Source organism: Colossoma macropomum, unplaced genomic scaffold (genome assembly GCF_904425465.1).
Source record: "Colossoma macropomum unplaced genomic scaffold, Colossoma_macropomum, whole genome shotgun sequence".
NCBI lineage: Eukaryota > Metazoa > Chordata > Actinopteri > Characiformes > Serrasalmidae > Colossoma > Colossoma macropomum.
Genome location: NW_023494785.1, coordinates 23,986,875 through 24,007,761, shown reverse-complemented (window position 1 = coordinate 24,007,761; position 20,887 = coordinate 23,986,875). Strand labels below are relative to the sequence as shown.

The following is a 20,887-nucleotide window of genomic DNA, read 5'->3' as shown; positions in this document are numbered from 1 at the left end:
ACTCTGTTTTACAGTACACTGTAAAAAGCGACAGAGGGCAGAAGTTGACGTGAAGTGTTTATACGTTTTGCATAAATGTAAAACATTGCTTTTGTTTATCTAAACTAAAGGTTTGCTTTGCATTGTTTCATTCAAAGTATTTATTTGAGTTAAAAAAAAACAGTTAAACTGCTTGTTACCACATGAAGTACTTTTTATGTTGAACTGACTAAAATATTTTGCGACTCCTGGTTCCTATCACCACCATGATAAAGAAAATGTGAAAAGGTTTCTACTTATGTTTCTCTACAATGCACCATTTCATATTAAACCACTCTGAATTACCTCTCAACAATTTAAATATACAGAAACTTTGAAAGAAATGATGGAATTCTCCTTTAATAGTGTGTAATTCTCAGCATCACTCTGCAATTCTATGTTAATTTTGAAGATCCTGATGGCTTTCTTACATTGAACAAAATGTCTATTTACATCCACTTCACTTTTCCCTATGCATAAATATTACAACCACTTTACTACGACTAAAAGATTAAACATTTTTATATAGGAATCACAATTTAATGCAATTTAATTACAGCCTACATTATCAACAACATTATCTTAAAAAGAGTGAAGAAATTTTACCTAATAACGCAAAGTAACACAAAACATCCTGTACATGAGTTCAACCAATCAGAAGCAACATCCATGTGCTGTGTACCTATTAACAAAATGACACAATGTTCATCATTCAAGCTCCAAGCCAGAAAATGTGAACATGCTGGTCTTTGTGGCCAAAAAAACAGGCCTGGACCTTAAAATATGTAAAATAATCAATATTTTCTAAATAATCTATAATAATCTATAATTTAATAATAAAATTATCTAATTTGGTCAGAAACTGATATGCTACCTCCATCATTCAGTCCTACACTTTACCTTAACCCCAATAGTACATAAGTTATAGAAGGCCATCTACAGTAACCTATGTGTGACCAAATTCATCCTTTCACTGAGGCATCTTACTTATTTAACACTTTTGGAACTACTTGTGTAGCTTGAGCCAGCAGCTTTCAACAGCCCTTTCTTTTCTTCATCACTAACCTAATGGCAAGGTTAAAAACAGGGTTTAAAGGGTATATAAAGATTAATACTAGTCCGTGCCTGTTTCGTGATGTTGTTATTCCTGGTCAACTGCTGGCAGGAATGTCCTTGACATCTTTACAGAACTTCAGCAGGGGAAAAACAGTGAATATTCAACAGCCTCTCTTTAGAGAAGATGGAGAATGAGCTCAAAGATGTCAGAATGCCCCATATCAGACCAGCTCAAATCTGCATGGTTAGCCTCTTTAACAGCTGAGGTTACTATGCCTCAGAACAGAACTGCAAATTATTGTTAATCATCAGATGAACATTACATTAAGTACAGTAGCATCTGTTTGCTTGTGTTATGTGCACTGTGCTAGAGTTGTCCATATGTTCCATGAAAAAAGCGTCACATCCTGTTTTCCTCCTAGTTTGCCAAATCCAAAGACTTACTGTAGGCACACCTACAGTCTCTCTGTAGGCCCAACAACTACACAACTGTCCTTCCACAGTGGCAGCAGCAAAGCTCTATCTAGAAGCACATTCACAGTCTTTTCACAACTTTGCACGGTTTCTCTGCTGGCAAAAAAACAGCTCTGAGACTTTCCTGGAAGGAAACACGATCAGTTCAAACGGCAAGAAACCCACCAGCTCCCAACTCCAGACACGCTCCCACTCTGACTATGGATGGAAACTGCTTTCATTGCCATGAGCAACGGCTTTTTGAGAAAAAAACCTTTAGACAACCCAATTCAGTCTAATGTGGCTTCAGAGCCAGAGCAGGAACAGCTGAACAGAGCACTGATCAGAGGACTGGTAATGATAATATCCTGGGGCTGGGGTGATAAACTTGTACAACTGATACACAATATTAAATCAAATTATTGACCAATAACAGTATTGTTATTATCTAAACCACAGGTGTTTTACCATTTCAGTATTCTGTGTGTCCAAGAAAGTTTCTATTTGTGCCAGAGGGGTCAACAAAGCCTTTTGTGTGTTTTACACATACTACCTCTGCATGATACGAGCTATGCGGCAGTGTGACTGCTACAGCCAGCACATTGGCCATTCATATATACAGAGTTTGCTGATGAACGGTACAGACAGCAAGTTCTACAGATATCCAAAGGGATAAATAGCCAAAACTTTTTTTCAATAAACAATATAATTTATTCAACAGAGCAGTAAATCTGTTTAATATCAACTTTCTTATTTGTGATTGGGTATTGTTTCATGCTAGGCAGGCCTGCATGCAGCATAAAATGTTTTTTCGTTTTTAATTTGGTTTTCTTTTTTGTTTTCATTGTTTTTCATCATTTTCATAATATTTCCATGTACTGCACATGCCATGCAGTGAAATACAGTGAAAAAAAAGCAGAAACCTAAAAACATGTAAAAAAGCATAAATTCTACAATTCATGATTGCTATCAAATTAAACACTAGCTAAACATTTAGTGCTGCATACACACTTTCATGTAGGTCTACCAGGCTTGAAGCGACTGCCCAATCATGAGTCAGAAAACTGCTGAGGGTGAATGTATAATGCTCATTAACAAATTCTATTTTTTGAGTGTTAAATGATTTGACTAATTATCCATTTGAACACCTGAAAATCAACACAAAAATGGTCCACTGACCACAGAATTAAGGTTCTGCCATGGTCACCCCAATCCCCTGACCTAAACCCTTTAGAAAACCTGTGAGATGAGCTGAAGAGGAGAGTCTACAGCGTGGGCCTCAGAATCTAAGAGGTTTTGTATGGTGGAATGGTCTCATGTGTTCTTCAGTCTCATTAAGTGTTACAGAGTCAGAGCTGTTATCTTTGCAAAGGAAGGCTGTACAGAGCATTAAATGAAAGGGTTCCAATGATTGTGTTCATGTTTACCAGGGGTGACTATATTTGTGGAGGGCACTGTATGCTGCCACATTGCATGTCACGCAGAGCTGTTGGAAATAGACCTTAGTCATGACAAATAGACTTTCAGCTAAATTTAAGAAAGAAAAATACTGCCACATTTGAATTCTACTGTGCCAGCTAGCACCCTAGTGTGACAAAAAAAATCACAGTCATTATCACTTAAATCAATAAATTCAATAAATCAACTAGTGGTTCCATTTTTAGATATTTCCAAGGCAAGTCATGTAAGTGTCCAAGTTCAGTAAGTGAGTAAGTTTAACACCTCTAACTGTACTGGGATTAAACCCAAGAGGATTAATTTGTCGCCCCATTCATAATTCCTCAGACTGAAAGACCGGGACAGCCACAGTGAGGTGAGCTGAGTAGTGAGGTGTGAAGTTGTAGCTGATCTAAGTGAACTTATTTTTAGTAAGTGGATACGTTTCGGAAAAGGAAACGAGGAGACGTTAGAGTAAATGTTTATGTGCTGACAGCTTTTAGAATGACAAAGCCTGTGCAAGACTGCACAGTGTGAAACATCTGAATGTTTGATTCCTTATTTGAGTGTGGCTGTGACCTGTCCTGAGATAAGACAGTATGCACTGTACTCATACCCAGCAATAACCCGAGAAGGCCTTTCACGGCAGCGCAGCTTACATTCCTCCACCCCACAACAGGTGTATGTGCTAGTGAGAGAACATTACTGAAAGATTATGTTACAGAGGCCATCCCGCATAGGATGAGTGAATGTGTGTGTGTGGCCCCTGGGGTGTGTATTTGTGCACGCTATTAGGACAGGGGAGCGATAAGACCCACCTCAAACTGAAATTCAGCCAACCAGGGCATGCAATCAAACACGTCTGTCTCACAAGAAGACTGAAGTGACTTTACTGGAAAGTGTAACGCCACCCAGACTGATCTGAGAATAGAGCAGGGCTGCTTGGAGGTTTGACCTCTCTATGTCCCTCAAACACTGATCTCTGAAGCCATCCATGCTGTAAACCAGAAAATCATGGATGACTTAAAAATTAATTCCAACTCTTTCCACTCTTTGTGCAGCAAAGGCCAAAGGTCCACCACAGCTATAGTGCATTGAGGAAGGATTCAAACAGCTTTAAAATGATCAAGATCTTCTGCACTACTTTCATATGCGTATTATGCATTTTTTCAAAGGCAAAGCTTTTTCTTTATTTAATTTAAAAGTACCCCAAAATATGGTTGGTAGAGACAAGAATCAACATAGTATGTTATTATTATATTTTAGGTTTAAAGTGTCTGTACACAGTGACACAATGAACAATAAATTATTGCATAACTACGATTTATTAATGCATCTTAAGCACATTTTTAGACTAACACATTACCAAAATATAATTTATGTAATGCTGTGAAAAACACTTTTTATGTTACCAACATCTGAATTACTTGCATATGCACATTTGTGCAAACAATACTTTTATTGTAAATTCACATATTCTAACACTAAATTTCAATGTCTAAGTCAGGGGTGCCAAAACTTTTGTGAGCCAAGCGTCAAAAATACAAATCAATATACAAATAAAAATGCAGGTATATTTAAAAATGTATTTTATAACATTACACTATATAACTTCAAAAATAAGATTTTAAAAGGAACACAAGAGTTTAAGGAATTTAAGAATGTTGTAAAAACGTTTGTTCTCTCTTTGGAATAGTGGGTGAGGTTATAGTAACTTTTTGGTGAGCCAAATGAAACATTCTCAGGGGCCACCTTTGGCCCTCATGCCATAGTTTGAACAGCCCTGGTCAAGTTAATTGTCTAAAGATAATTTAAACCTAAAATATGATTATGAGAAAAAAAAAAAACAACTGATACAGTATAATACTGCAATATTTTAGGTTTAAAAATAGCATATGTATACGAGACCAAACTACTGCTAATTTGTTGAGTAATTATGAATTTATACTCAACTATAATATTCAAATAAAAGTCACTAGTGATACTCCTAACAATTACATTCACCTACCATTGTAAATTGCTCTGGATAAATGCATTTGTTAAATATGTTTTTTTGAATGTTAAGCCTAAGCATATACTAATTTCCAATATTGATTCAGCATTGACAGGGCAATTTAGTCAGAGACGAGGCTTAATCCCATCTAGGAGACCAGCTCGAAATGTTTGAACCTCAGACTTGAGTCTTGAGGATACAACAAACTGCTGATGTATTAGAGTGATACACTTAGTTATCTATTCTATTGCCTTGCGTTTACTGGCATGGCTCACAGCTAATGTACAGCTGCAGACAGCTCTATTACTGTCCCGGCCACTATAAACTGAAAATGCAGGCTAAGAAAAAGCCAGTGTGACTGTCAGAGCTTAGAGGGAATATGAATGTGTTAATACGAATGTTAAAATATGTATGAACATGAGGTGTGGGAGTGCATGAGCCCTGGTAGTCAGAGGCCCCAGGGAGAGAGGGAGTCAGAAAAAGAGAAAACGAGGGGACACAGAAGTATCCAGAACTTCAAACAGGAGCCCATCTGAGTGAAGTGGATCCAGCTGAACATCAAAGATATGCTGTCACACTCACACTGTCTAACATAAGCTGCACAGTTAACATCACTCACTCATCACACATGTTGAGATGTGCTAGACAGGGAAAGGTAGCTTTGAATAAACAACAACAACAACAAAAAAAAACATTTTACTGATGCAATCTGAAAGAATACATATTACATATTAACATATTAACTACTGCTGCACAATACACATAAAAATTGTAAACACACAATGGCTCAGAGAGTGAGAGATCTGGCTACTAAAGATACCTTTTAATGAAAGGCCTAAACACACAGACACACACTGATTTTTCCAACCTCTCCATTTAATTGTTTCCTGAGGAAACAGAAATAGTGCATAATTAATCCAGGGAGTTGGTTAAATGGAAAAGTGTATGAATTGTCTTACAGTGAAAATGTGATGCTTGCAGCATCAATGACAATACAGCTGTGTTACCTCAAATGCTCCTGATGTAATAAACCATCTCATGTACCCACAGAGTCGGAGATTGCCTATTTGCAGTAATTCAAAGAAAGTAATTCAGCAGAACGTTTTTAATAACTTCAGAGCTTATACCCACAGAGGCTAATTCAGAGCCTGTGGAAAACAGATTATCCGTAGGGGATGAAGAGTCAGACAGCTACTTTAAAAGTTCACAGTTAAAAGCACATTTTTCAATCACTTAAACAGATTCCAACTGGGCTTGGCAGACAGGTATAATGCATCACACTGACCTCTGGTGGGAGCAGGGTGAACAGCAGCTTTAAATATTCAATAAACCATAGGATTCACTTACAGAGGTAGACAGACACAAACACACACACACACACACACACACATTTTCTAAGCTGCTTATCGTTCTGGGTCGCGAGGTGAGCTGGAGCCTATACCAGCGGCCACTGGGCAGAAGGCAGGAAACACCCAGGACAGGTCACCAATCCATCGCAGTTGTCCATTTAGCTTTTTAGACTGCATGTCTTTGGACTGTGGAAGGAAACCGGAGCACCCAGAGGAAACCCACACAGACACGGGGAGAACACGCAAACTTCACACAGAAAGGACCCTGGTCGTCCAGCCAGGAATCGAACCAAGGCCCTTCTTGCTGTGCCGCCCCAGAGGCAGACAGATATTAAAAATTGCTTCAAGCCTATGAATCTTGAGGCCTTAAATTTTTAAAGCGGGCCACAAGATTCATTGTCTTGGTGATGTGATCTAGATTAGGTACTGTTTAGCTAATGCAGTGATAGCCTCTCTGTAATGGTAGTGTATTTAACACCTTATTTTATTTAAGACCATATTTCATAAAGTGATACTAGCAAAGCAAACGTCAGCCAATGGAACAACATCAATGGCACCAGGTGGATCAGCTCAGCAGGAGGGACCTCCACAGTCACCATGATCACATTAACAGTGGTTACAGTTAATGAATTCCAAGAAAATATTGAATGCAATTAGTTCACTGTCCGACCAAACAGATGACTAAAAAGGAAAAAAGAGCAAAGTGAAAAAACTCCAAGGAAAGTGGACTCTGCATTTTTAGTGGCCAAAATGTGAAATACTGTGGCCAGGGGCACCAGGCAATGTCTCCCCCTGCAGACTAACAAAGAATAAATATGCCAACGATGATGCCTTTAAGACCGTTGAAACAGCAGATATTAAAATTTTAATTATTAAAATATCAAAATTCACAAATATTGCATGTAGTAGTTAATATCATGGCATAACAGCATAAGCTTTATTGCACCCGAATAAGTTTCTGAAGGGCTTGATGTTTTGCTTATAAGTCAAATGAAGTGCATTTAGAACAGCTGAGACACTAATAAGTGTAGCGTAAAGGAAGTAGGATTGAGTACTAGAATTTCAATATATGGACAAAATGCCATGTTGTGATCACATTGCAATTATATCGCAAATGTGATACACATTATATATACATGGTTAAAGATTGACACGCATTATTTTGACCAGAATTATTTTACAATTGCTGATCTGAAACATCTGAACTTGTCCAGGCTTACAGTACACAATAAAAATGCACACAGAGAAAAAAGTTCATTTGCATAGTGCAGCCTTATGCAATATCAGCACTGCAATATCAGCAATATTGCAATAGTGATTAACAAACAATACATTGTACAGACCTAATGAGTATCACTGGCCTAGAACATGAAGCTCCAGATGTCCTTTTCCCAGTGAGGTGTCTGACTCTCTCTGCTCTTTGTGTGTCTACAGTAGTCTCTCTCTGGTGTGTGTGTGTGTGTTGATACAGTAAGAGCGGCTGGGTGAGATCACTGGCGTCTGCTCTCTGAAATGGCCTGGCACTCAGCAGGCTTTTAGCAGGTTAAGTAACGGCTTGCCCTGTAGCTCTCACTTTTCCTTTCTCTTATTCTCTCTCTCTCTCTCTCTCTCTCTCCCTCTCTCTCTCACCCCACACACAATTAAGAAACATCAAAACAGACACAGAAGCTCACACACTAAAAGTGCTGTCATCAAATCATCAATAGCACTCTGTTCACTGATATGCCTGAGTCAGATATAGGCCATTATAACCATCGCACAGCCTCTGGCTACAGCTCTGACAACAGCTGGCTGCTGTTATTATTGGGAGTGAAACAACGTGTATGGACTCCACAGAATCAGAGGGACTGACTGTTGTACCTGAATATTCTATGTACATACACAGAAACAGTCAGTCATGACTCAGCAGCCTCAGGTCCAGTTGTTTAAATGCTTTTCAACTAGGGGGCAGTGGGCACCAGCACCTGCTAACACTAACACTATTAATGGGTTAGTTAGTGATAGTACTCTTGTAAAATAACAAATTTGCTGTAAATTTCTAGTGAAAATTATGTGAACAAAACATTGAGTGACGTAAGGTATTTGTTCTCCTCCACTTTTCCTATTATTTTGTTGATAACATGCTTTCAAGTCATATCTACTGCACTTGGCAATTTGTCCAACAGAAGAGGTCCTAATACCAGTAACAGTCATTTAAAGAATAAGCCAAATTGTTGCCCAAAATACTAGAAGCCTTTTTTATGACCCTCTCACAGCATTTAGTATTTCTGTTTTCATAAATACTCCTCCTAAAGGACTTCAGGATTTTTCAATCTAATCTCTATCTGCAGTACCCATAGCATATGGTCGATCACCACAGATAGTAGTTACCTTGTACTAAGAAAAGAACAAAAACCTGTTCACTCAAATAACACTTAAAATAAAAGGCAATAGGCAGGTGCCAGAGCCATTCTTTCACACAGTACTAGGTTTTCCATTCTTTTGTTAACTGCAGTGATCGGCCATACACCACAACACAAACATGATGAATTTAGCTCACTAAAATATGGTGTGCGTGCGCTGCTTTGCGTCATTCTGTAAAGCTTTGAATAGTAATTTAAAAAGCAGAGGTATCTAGTTGGGTATTGTGAGTTTATGGCACCACATTATACATTTTTACGTGTTAACATCACACACAGGCTCAAAGAAGATCCAGCTCAATGTTTAGGTCCAAAATGCAAAATCATCAGTACACTGATTAAGATATGAAGGCAATAGTAGGTAATTCAATTATATCCTCGGAGGTCGTTCATGAAGTTTTCCTTTAAAGGAAAGTTACATACTTTACATGTGAAGTGTACAAAAACTATGTGCTTACAAATCTCATTGTGTGTCAATGTGATCACACATTTTTTCACACATGAACATGATTTTACAAGTAATTTAATACTTTTTCACATGATCATTGTGACATTTTTTCACCTGTAACAGCACATTTTTAACATGAAGTGTACAAAACCCACACTTGTTTTATTCATACGTGAAATTAATGTGACTTCTGAACTCTCTTTGAATACTCTTTCAAAGAGCTCAAAATCTTCAGATTCATCTGCTCAGGCAAGAGGTCCAAAGCACCAATCAAAACCGATATTTAAAAATGTTCTGCACATTGTGTGCAATAACATATTTCCCTCAGAGAGGTCACCAAATCTCCAAAACATACTCACTGTAGCTTTAAGCATAGTCTGTCCTGCATATTCAAATTTATTCATGATTTAGCTCAAGTACACAAACAGAAGGAATATAATAGGAAACAAAAATTTGTAATGAAACTGTTATAATTCCATGGCAGTGATAAATTAAGGAATTGAATGAATGAGGTGCTGCTAAATGCTATCAAAGGGTTTTTAGTGAGTATAGCACACAATCTGTCTATCAGGGTCACCAGTTCTCTAAGATGCTTTCTATTCTCTCTCTGAAAAAAAGTGCATACTCAGGCTTGGCACAGCTCTCCGAGAGTTTTAATTAACCTATGCAGAGCATACTTAAAGGTACCCATGCCTTAAGTTAGACACATACTAACATTTGCCCTTGTGTAAACAAATATGTAATTACATGAGTAAACAGACCACTAATCACTGAAATTCACACATTCTTTACATTGTCTTATTATTAGTTCAATATCAGAAAAATGAAGGTATTAAAATGTCTCACAGTTAAATAAAGAAATACTCTTGTAAGAAATTAAGATACACTGTAGTTACATAATCTAGATTCAACCTTTAAGGCCTATTCCTCAGACACAGCCTTAACAGAGTTATACACTACAATAAAGCTTCAAAACAGAGAATCAGTCTTAGTTTAGTTCAAGAATCAGAGAACTCAGACCAGAGGGTTTAATTATAATTTTTGATCGTATAAGACCAGATAAGTCAGCAGTACTTTAGATTATTTTGTTTTAGCAGCCTATCACAAATCCTTAGAGGATTAGAGGCTTGTGAAGGCTGGAGTCAGCCCTATTCAAGGCAATACTAGCCCAGAGGCAGATTAAAGGATATACTGAGCTGCAGTGAAAGCAGAAATCCAGAAAAGTGAACTTGATGCTTTGTTTTTACTGTCAATCATATAACAATTTTTCTCTTGTTGTTCATGTTAATTACTGTACAGCTTGCAGGTTAAACATGCTCATGATCACTTCGCCTCTTACCTCCTTGCTGAGCCTCAGTAGCTCAGGACCTTCATTTACTCAAGACTAGCTTTGCATGGTTTCATCACAACATGACCTCCTAATTATATACTCACTCTACAACTTGCTAAACCGCAAGACTGTTTAAAACAAATATGGACAGTTTATCTAGAGACATACAGTTAGACCTTTCATTTAAATAAATTTTCAGTTAAAACCACAAGTACAAGTCAATAATTTTTAGGCGATATTTCTCAGGAGATTAGATATAAGATAATTCACTTGCATGATGAAGGGGAAAGTCAAAAGACAATAAGTAAAAAAACAAGTTTCCAAAGCTGGATTTTAAATAAATTGTAAGATATGGGAGAAAATGAGACTCCTGACAGTCTTGTTAGACCAGGTAGACATTAAAACTGTCACCATTGGATAAACAAAGTTTTAGAAAGTAGGAGAGCTCCGCCCTTGCTTCAGATCTGACTAAATCTACAAAGGTTTCTGTCTACTCTTCCACTGTGAGAAGACAACACAACAGCATGGATCTAAAAAGTTGTGTATCTGTCAAGAAACCATTACTGAAAAAAGAAATAGACAAAAAAGAAGAAAATTTGCAAATCAAACAAAGAAGCTACTGGTGCTCTAAGAACAACGGAGTTCTGGACTCTGAGTTGTGTTTAATATTACTTGGACACAAGCAGAAAATACAATCAACTTTTGAGACTATACTTTGGAAGTGTGGAAACATATCCCTGCAGATTTATTGAAAAACTGGAAGCAAATCTGCTGAAAAAAAATGGAAGCTGCAATAAATGCAAAGAAAGGAAAAGTAAATACTGAAAAAGTTGTATTATATTTAGCTGTTGAGGCTTCTGTGTAATTTCCCATTAAAATTTGTTTTTTACTTTTGTTTCTGACACTGAAAAACGTATTGGCTGTTTTAACTGGAAATGCAACAAATTAAAGGGTGATCTGGCTTTGCGCAGTACTGTACACACAGATGCACAGAAATGTAAGAACTACCTTGATTGTCACGTTTATAATTTTGTAAATGAAAAGCTTAAAGCACTTGTTTTGACACATATTTCCCATATGGACCCAAATGAAATCTCTTCATGAGAGGACATTCTGCAGTATGAATGAGGAATATGTGCATGTATGTATGTGTTGACACAGCCACTAAGACAGGAGACAATGCTGCTAATGTGATACAAAGTCACTACCCTACTACAGCTGGATAACAGGGATAACTATATCCTTCACTGCCACACACAGCAAGACAGAGACTGAGCTCAAAACTACAAAGCATAGCCAAGCCAAAAGAGTTTTTCATAAACTGACCATATAGCCATGGTGTCAATGACGCCAAAGCCTGATCCACATGAAGATAAACAGCAGTCTGGGGCACATGCACTAACTTTATCAACTGTGTATGATAGCTTAGCAAAATGACAAACACAATGGCTGTCAGATCAGCTTCTATGAATAGGGGCATTTTCTGCTGTATTTAAGAGTGTAAAGACATCAGGGTGTAACTTAGAGTTTGACTAATGACTTCATGACAGGATAACATTGGGAACGTCACACATGTCTGCTTTCAGTCCCATTATGCTTTATGTCAGCATGTACTTGATAACAACTGTTATTCAAATGTCTATACAGCCATGTACTACATCGTCCCTTTAGCTCAATAGTGTATTATATTATGGTAATAGAGGACATTTTTGTTAGTCTGCCTGTGTCCACTGTCACTGCATCTAACAACATGCTTTCTAATTAACGTTACTTACTGAATGTCATATTTTAATGAATTGAAAATGAGTAACACTATGGAAATGAATCATTTAAATAAACATCACTTAATCAACTTTCTCATGTTTACTTTAATCAGACAGGTTTACAGGAATATTTGCACAGGCTATTGTCTATTGTTAAAAACTTGACCACACCTAACAGTTGACCATGATAGCCCATTCAAAGGAAGTACACTAGGCACTGTTCCATAGGCTGAATCAGGGTTCAACTGTTGAAGTGGCTCTGCTCTGCTGGGTCATCTTAAACTGGCCAAGCTAAGGTGGTGAAAGTGCGTCAGACATTATGATGTTGGAGTGATCTGAATGGCCCACCTGCAATGCGAATGACGGCCCTCTCAGCAGGGTCCAGGACCTCAGCCGAGGCAGACTTGGAGCGTTTGACCCTCTGGTGCTTGGACAGGTTCCAGGGCAGGGTGTCACCAGGACAGGGTGAACTACTCCTCTCAGTTGAGCTCTCCTCCCTCAGAGACAGCTCCCTGTGCCTTTCCCTGCGGCCTGTAGCCATCACCTATGTCACATGGAAAAGATGGTGTCGGTGAGACATACATGAACAAACATACACACACATGCACAAACATCATCTACCCAGCTACCTTGGACTTTTACCTTAACAATTCCATAGCTCTGCACAGTGGTACAACTAGAAAAAAATGAATGGGACGCCCCCGTGTATGTAAATGATCTTCAATTAATAAAAAATGACAATGTAACTTCCATGTTTACTTGCTATTGCTGCTTCTCAGCCAAGTTACATTAGGAGTCTTGCTCAAATACTCTTAGGGCACGTTTAGAACATTGTCACATCTCATGCTTAAAAAGAAACAGGACATGCTTCTTAAAGGGCGGGTTAATGCATTTGACTGACAAGTAGGTAAACAACAAAGTGATATGAGAGAACACGAAAGACTGAGACGAGTGAAAGACATTTCAAAACTGACTTCTTGAATTGAAAGATCAGCTACTATGAATAGGGGTATTTTCTGCAGATAGACATTTTAAAACTGACGTTTGGAATAAAAGTTCCAAAAAAGCAGAAAGTTGTACAGCTGTTGGTGATTGAAAACAGCCAAAATTAACTTTTTCTTCATTGCTGACAAGGGAAAAGACAACCTCGATGTTGATCACAGCTGTGATGACATATGGTGCTTTTTTGTGGCTTTTAGCATTCAAATGCACAGTTTAAAACCATGAAGCACGTTGCATTAACTAGAGGATTGCTTTTCGGTTGTGATGCGCATCACTCCACAATGATGAAAAGTGTGCTTGAGAGAGTTTTAAAAAGCATTAGCTAAACGTCCCATTATTGGTGTAGCATGGTGGGCTTGTCCAGGTGGAGAATCAAACTTCTGCTGTTGTGTGGAAGGCAGTGGTATGGCCCACTACACTACACCAACCTTAACACAGTATTATTAAGTTGTTGTCATTCCCCATAAGTCACAGGTGTAAAATTTGGCAGGTAGTGATAGATGAGGTCCAATCATTATAGACCCAGAGCCCCAGAGCAACTGTCCTACTGTACTGTTTACAAGCTCATAAACTTGCACAATCCATACAAACACATATTCAGTACAATGCCTATATCATTTAAAAACACAAAGTCAAATCTTCCTTCAACCATTTGCTTTGTTCTCTTTCAAAGAGATCCCTTGAAAAAAACAGTGATCACACTAAAGTCATCTGAGGTACACCTACATCAACATCTCTTGATACCTCAGTCAGACGTGAATGGGATCTCCACATCTCCACCTTGCTCTCCATCTATAATGCTCAAACTGCTTGGCAGCACGCCAAATGCAATGCTTCCTGTAAGCAAAAGAAGACGACCCTGTGCCATTACTCAACCAGGGTTACCAAAAACACGTATTAAGGGCTAAACTACTCACAAACTCTCCCTTACGTTAATGATTAACTAAAGCATTACACAGGCCAGGTCAGAGTATTTGAAAACATTTGCATAATTCATGGGCTATGTTGTGGTTTTAAGTAAAGCATGTCTGATAGGAGATTGGGACTTGTAATAGACACAGATATAAACGTTTTAACTACATACTTACTTTATGAAAAACATTCTTATCAGCGAGCAGTGCTCTAGGACTTTAACCATGACATGCAAACACTAACTGCCAAGCACACACATTGCTGACACTGTCAGTTCTACAGGCTATTTCTGAAAAGCAATATTAGTGATATATATGTCCACACAGTGAATCTGTGATCTGTCATGACCATCATAATCATCTTGTACCAACACACATACTATCTGCACCACAACATACATAAATACAAACAGATGACAAGATTACAAGATGCTTAGAGATACAGTAGCCATTGTGTATTTGTAAAATGAAGTTAAACTGTACAATATGACTCAGAATTGATGCTAATCACTGTGTCTAAGTGGTAAAGCAAATAGGAGACTTCATACATACAGGTGAAACAATGCAACCCCACACCTAAAAACTGTCAGAAAGTACAAACATAAAAGAATGTGCATTTTAAAAAGTTTATGCATAAAGTCTTTTTTATGATTTAAAATAAAAGCGTACTCCATGCTGTTCTACAGGTTAAAAAAGGTGGAGGCACAAGGACTGTTTGAACAACCAACATAAATGTCTTCTAAATGTCAATAGCCATGAAGTCAGATAATGCATCAGCTCACACTGCTTATTTAATAATAGTGGCATTTCTTGCTGTGAATGGTCAACCTACTTCAAAAGGTAGGTTGACATCTCTGCTGCACAATGAAATGACACTATTTATTGATGGGAATAGTTAAAGAAACTTAAAGAAGTGATTCATTTTTTCTAAAGGCCATTCTGCAACCCCTTACTGACTAGCCCAAGAAATTTTTATATAGATGGCATGTATGATTTGAAACATGCTTTGATACTCTGATACTCTGATCACATCACCTATAAAACACTATGATAAACATAATGCTAAAAGAACATTGAAATGCTGTGAAGTAAGTAAGTGTATGCATATTTAAAAATCCATTTATAAAAGAGAGGTACACCGAGGGTGTTGTGAGTCAAAATACGCTAATGGTTAAAAAATATTATTAAGTTATTAAAGCTTCCCATGAATCATGGGTGCTAAATAAAGACATTAGGATGTCCCGTCACCATGGGTCGCCCAGCGCCACATCCACTGCTCTGTTACAATTCCACTGTCCAGCGGCTGTTAGCCTTCAAACGAAGACTGTTAAACACATAATGCACAAATGCCTCATTAAAAACACCTGATTTTCCCAGTGATGCCACAGCAATCCGTGGCTGGAGTCCATTAGAGCACAACTGGCTTCGCTCACTGCATGGGTAGGATGCTCCTCCCTCTTCTCGTCATGCAGGGCAAGTTAGTAGTCTCCTCCAAGAGCACTGAACTGTCCAGTGATGTTGTATTACAGTGGACGCTGTCTACATGTCTCAGAGGAAGCGCATGATAACCTTCATCCTCCCAGCGTGGTAGCACCGTGTGAAGAAGCATACCTAGCAAATGCGTGAAATCAGCAACGACTAAACTGTGGAGAAAAATTGAGTTAAAAAAAAACCTGATTCGACTTATTGACTTATTGGCTCATTAGCAAGGCCTTCATGAGCTGAACTCCGAATGTTAGAAGAGGGAAACACTTTTCTCAAAGGGGATCTTATCACAATTTCTACGTTTTATAAATGTTTAGATCTCTGCTTTGGAAGATATATATGTAAAAATATCGAACATAGGCATCAGCCCACAAATTCCATTTCGATTTCCTTATTCTTTTTATTACATGGGAAAATGTGTGCATAACTAAATGGTTAAGATGTAGTCAATGTCATTCAGAGTAGTTTGACATGAAATGCTATGTTCTAGAAAAACTTACAAAGTCAACATTTTTCACAGTGGTGACGACAGGAACCAGACGCCTGAAGCATTTATTACCTCTAAAAGCCACCTGGCTGAAAGTTATTACCAAATTGTTACAAATACGCTGACATTCATTTACAATAGATCTGAGAAGGTTTTGGCCTAAAATGTATTTTTAAAAATCTATTCATACCAGAGAGGGACACGTAGGGTATGGTGAGGCAAAATAATCCCTAAGGAAAACATACTTCTTTAGGATTTACCACTATATCACCACTATCAACATTACATATAAAAACTCTGATGGCACGTGTAAGTTAACTAGGCATTTTGGACAGTAAACAATGGCTATATCTGTGTCATAGACATTGCAACCTGTGGTTACTATCACCACTGTAAAGAAATCTGAGTCAGTAAATTTCTCTACATTTCACATCAAACTGCTCTGAATTACTTTGTTTACATCTCAACCATTAAACTACGCACAAATTCTGAAAAATCGATGGAATTCCCAGTCATTTTAATATCTTAACAATTTTTATATGGCAGAAAAGTGATGAATTTAATTTGAAAAACACCCCTTATGTCTAACCTCAGTGTAAATGAGTTGTGTAAATGTAAACAGCACTTTCAGACTGAATGTAGCGATCAATACATTAGCAGAGTATAAGGCTAAGTCAGCACTCGCCAGGCCCATGGAAATGTACAATATTGTAAGACTGCTGCTTTTGGTGGGTGTTTGTTTTCCGGCTAGGCGCATCTGTCTAATTCAGGCCTGTGCTTGCCTCTGATTGGCTGGTGGCTATGTCTCTGCTGCTGCCACTGGCTGGAGGAGATGAAGTTTAAGTCTGTATCTTTAAGCTGTATCCATCTTTCTACTCCATCATGCATGCACACAGACTGCTACCAATCCATAGTATAACACGAGCATATCTTTATCGTGCATTTACTTGAGAGGCACATAGAAGTATAATTAATATAGTGTGTGTATAAGAGGGGTGGTTGCATTTAGGATAGCTCTACGAATTTAGTTCTTGTTCTGCTAGTATTCAGTAGCTGCCTTTTCCAGAATTTCTTGGCCCTTCCTGTGCCTTTACTGGATAGATTTCAAAAGAAAACTATTAGACAAAAGAATAAAGTCGTGCTCATATACAACTGAAACATACCTTGTCTGGTCCTGAGCAATTATGAGATTCTAGGGCTGGAAAATATGGAAAAAATGTAATATCACTATATTTCAAGTTTTCACGATGCACAATATGTTACAATATTTATTTTTTCCGACATCTGATAAGTGGTAACAGACAATGTAGTGCCACATTTAAAGAATACTATTGAAAACTAAGAATGCAACTATTTGTATTTAACATTCACACAATGCACAAAATTCAATTAATCAGGACTAATTAGCCTCTTTTTGTAATTAAACATGTAGTTGGGAAGTGCTGGGGATTTATCACAATAAGGATAATTATTGTCATATTGCCCAGTCCTATGAGATTCTGTGTTTTAATATGTATATGTACATAACATAATGAAGGGTCATAACATAATGAAAATGATATCGCAGGGCAAATACAGCTCAGACTAAAAATAGTCTAGATAAGTGTTTCTCAAAATATGACCTCATGCAAAGTTCTACCCAGTTTAGTGCTTTCGTCACATATTAACACATATGCAGGAAGCAATCGGCTGCTGAATCTATCCAGTGTAGCACAGAAAGCACCATGTGCAGGGATAATCCACTACTCTAGAACAAGGAAGCACCAGTCTAGTTCTGACAGACTTAGTCTTGTAGCTTACCTAAAGGATAAATACATGAAGCAGCCTTGGCATAAGTGACACATCCTTTGCTGCTACAGCATCCAAATTTGAGTTGCAAATAGCAGAGTCATCATCCATCAACCCAGGGTTGATAGCTGGTGATGGCAGTCTGTACACATCAGATGGCTTTAGAACTCTTTGGAGACCTTACAAGAGTTAATCACATATAGTCTATGACTGTTCTCACACAGCAGGATACAAACTGCAAGACATATTAGGATCCTGTAGCTTTACACCTGGACAAAGTTCTCAAGACTGCCATAGAAAGTCATACAACAAAGGCTGCATTAGAAACAGAATGTGATCCTACATATTCCAGAGTTCATTTACTTTTTAAGGTAATAGAAGGGATGGAAGGGCAGTAAAATAAGCTATTCACACAGGCTTCAAAATGATTACTTCCTAGTGGTACCCACATCTCCCAAGCAGTTTAGATCAGCCAGCTCTGCAGGACACTACAGAATGTACCAGCGCACAGCTTCTGTATGTGTTTTCTGTTGACGCTGTCTATTGACTATTGGGCTGATTTCTATAGCGCAGAATACGAAGCAAATGAGAATGACCAGGCACCTCTGAGTGTCCACTCATAATTCAATTCAAAGATTAGCCTACACGACAGGACAGAAATCGACTAGTCAGCTGTGAAGTCGACTCGACAGTAGCCATAAGCTTCATTCTCACCGTAGCTCGCTGTGCAGTATGTCCGGCGGTGCTCTCACAAAGACATGAAGGCAGGTGCAGAGAGTCCGACTGAGCTGCTGATCCTCGCCGTGCAGAGAGCTACACACTGTCCGGTCCGGCTGGGCGGAGGCGTAAAGGCAGGATCTGCAATAGCCTGCCCGCCTGAGGAGAGCGGAGGAGTGCCGGGCTAAACGGCAGAGGGAACTGCCTGACTGCAGAGAAGAGCACACGGGAGAATTGGCAGTGTTAGCCTTGCACACACACACACAGACACACACACACACACACACACATAGCTGAGAAACCCCGGCCGGCCCACTCGAGATCAATTACCTGGAGTGCAGCTGCTGCAGGGAACGCTAGGTTACCTTGCTTGCCATTAAATGGTTAAATTAAAGAGATACGTTGTTTGGTATGTCAGATTATTTTTCTTTTTTTGTTGTTGTGCACTGACTCTGTACTGTAGCAGTGACACTGTACCAACTGTACCTGTGAAATCTCCTGAATGGCTAAACAGCGCTAGCTTAACTAGCCTACTTAGCAAAACATGAAACCCACATATTTTCTCTGCAGTTGAGGCGATCACATTTAACTTAATTCATACAACTAACAATAAACTGATAACTTACGTCATAGTCTGGGTAATTCAATTAACTTCAACATCTGGTACATCCCCAGACACTGGGCTATGGATAGACCTTTCATACAATGGTTAAAGGTGCAGTAAGCAATGTTAATTCAATACACTTTTTGTCAAATTCAGAGAATATCTCCTTACTGTCCACTAGCTGTCAGTTCTTTGGGTGTGCTGTGAAAAAATCCGGTGTCCATACACACCCCTGGCTCTGTAAATGGGAAACAAACAAAGTGGCTCTGACTGAAGGACACAACACTATTGCAGCCAATCAGCAACAGAGTGACGGAGGACAGGGAGGAGCTGTGCTGAACTCCATACATTGTCAGGAAGGAGAGATGGCCAAGAAACAGCCAAAAAGGAGAAGATCTGAGGAGCAGATCTAAAGAATCTGACTGAGAAAGAAGTTCTTAGATCAGGCAAGGGTGAAGAGCCAACCCAAGTGTCATAAACCCAAGTCTAGCCAAGTTCATGACATTTGGCCCACATCTTGCCAACACAACACTTGCTAGTGCCGTAACTGAGCCATAAGTGCCAAAAGGGCACAGATTAGGCCCAAATGTGCCTGCTATCTGGGATGATAACATCTGTGAGGCATTTAAACGGCGGAGAGACCTCCACGAGTTGACGAGGCTGAAGTTGGCTTCCTATTCACCAGATGCTTGTTCGAATTTTCCCATTCTGCCTTAAATGATGCAGCAGTTAGATTCTGATGCCTCTTGTGCAATTTTTTCTGTTCCACCTTAATTGGAGCAACATTACATTCCGGTGCCTCTTGTTCAAATTTTTTCATTCCACCTTAAATGGTGTAGCAGTTACATTCTGATGCCTAAGACTGGCAAAAAAGAAGTGGACTTCAGCTTCATCAAGAGTTAAAAGACATGAAAAGAGATGAGGAGGTTGCTCTGTTTCTGCTTGACAGGAGGGTAACATAACTTATTTTTGCTGGTTTACAGAACCAATAGGTCAGTATTGTTTTTTCCCGTTTGTTATTATTTGTGATAGCTAATTCCACCTGGTTAGCTTTGCAGCAGCAATTGTAGCAACAAGTTGCTATCCTACAACCTAGCTAATGTCCATTACATTACATGTAGCATTTGTCTGTACAGTAATTGCAAAGCTTTTTATGATTACAAATATATAAAAAAAAGGCTAGCTCAGTGTCATTCACCTTGGCAAAGCGTATCCATGAATTAGGGGGGCAGAGCTTCTGAAGGAGCACTGAAAGGAGGGGTGTATTTTTTTTGGCTGTTGAGTTCAAATATCAACAATCACTCTCCAGATTCACTTACTGTTCATCTAAGTTGAATTAGTGATGGGGAGTCGATTCCAAAAGAGTCTGCTCACGAGTATTCCTTCCTCTACACTGCAGTGCTCTGCACCTTAACTGTACATTTACTTCATGATCAGTGTTGCAATAAACAATGCCTAGAAACAGTACAAGGAACAGAAACCAACAGTATTTTTCACAGAACACTGTGGAAAACAGGAAGAAGCTGAAGTTGGCTTCTTATTTGCCCTAAAAATTTCTCACGAAAAGAGGGACAACATCCAACTGCTCCAGGATGAAAACTTGGTTCTTTTACAAACAATTGAAAAATAATTTGAAAATGTTTCTTT

The 20,887-nt window shown here is 38.6% G+C and overlaps 1 protein-coding gene across 1 annotated transcript in view; it reads right to left on the bottom strand.

Annotated features, from left to right (window-relative positions):
• plecb (plectin b) overlaps positions 1–18,827 on the bottom strand; it is a 146,952-nt gene extending 128,125 nt beyond the window's left edge. The window contains exons 1-2 of the mRNA XM_036587935.1: positions 18,634–18,827; positions 12,595–12,790 (exon numbers count right to left, since the gene is read on the bottom strand). Coding sequence (XP_036443828.1) covers positions 12,595–12,787 — 193 coding nt within the window. The 5' untranslated portion in view covers positions 12,788–12,790; positions 18,634–18,827. The remainder of the gene's footprint in view (positions 1–12,594; positions 12,791–18,633) is intronic.
• Positions 18,828–20,887: the final 2,060 nt, after the last annotated feature.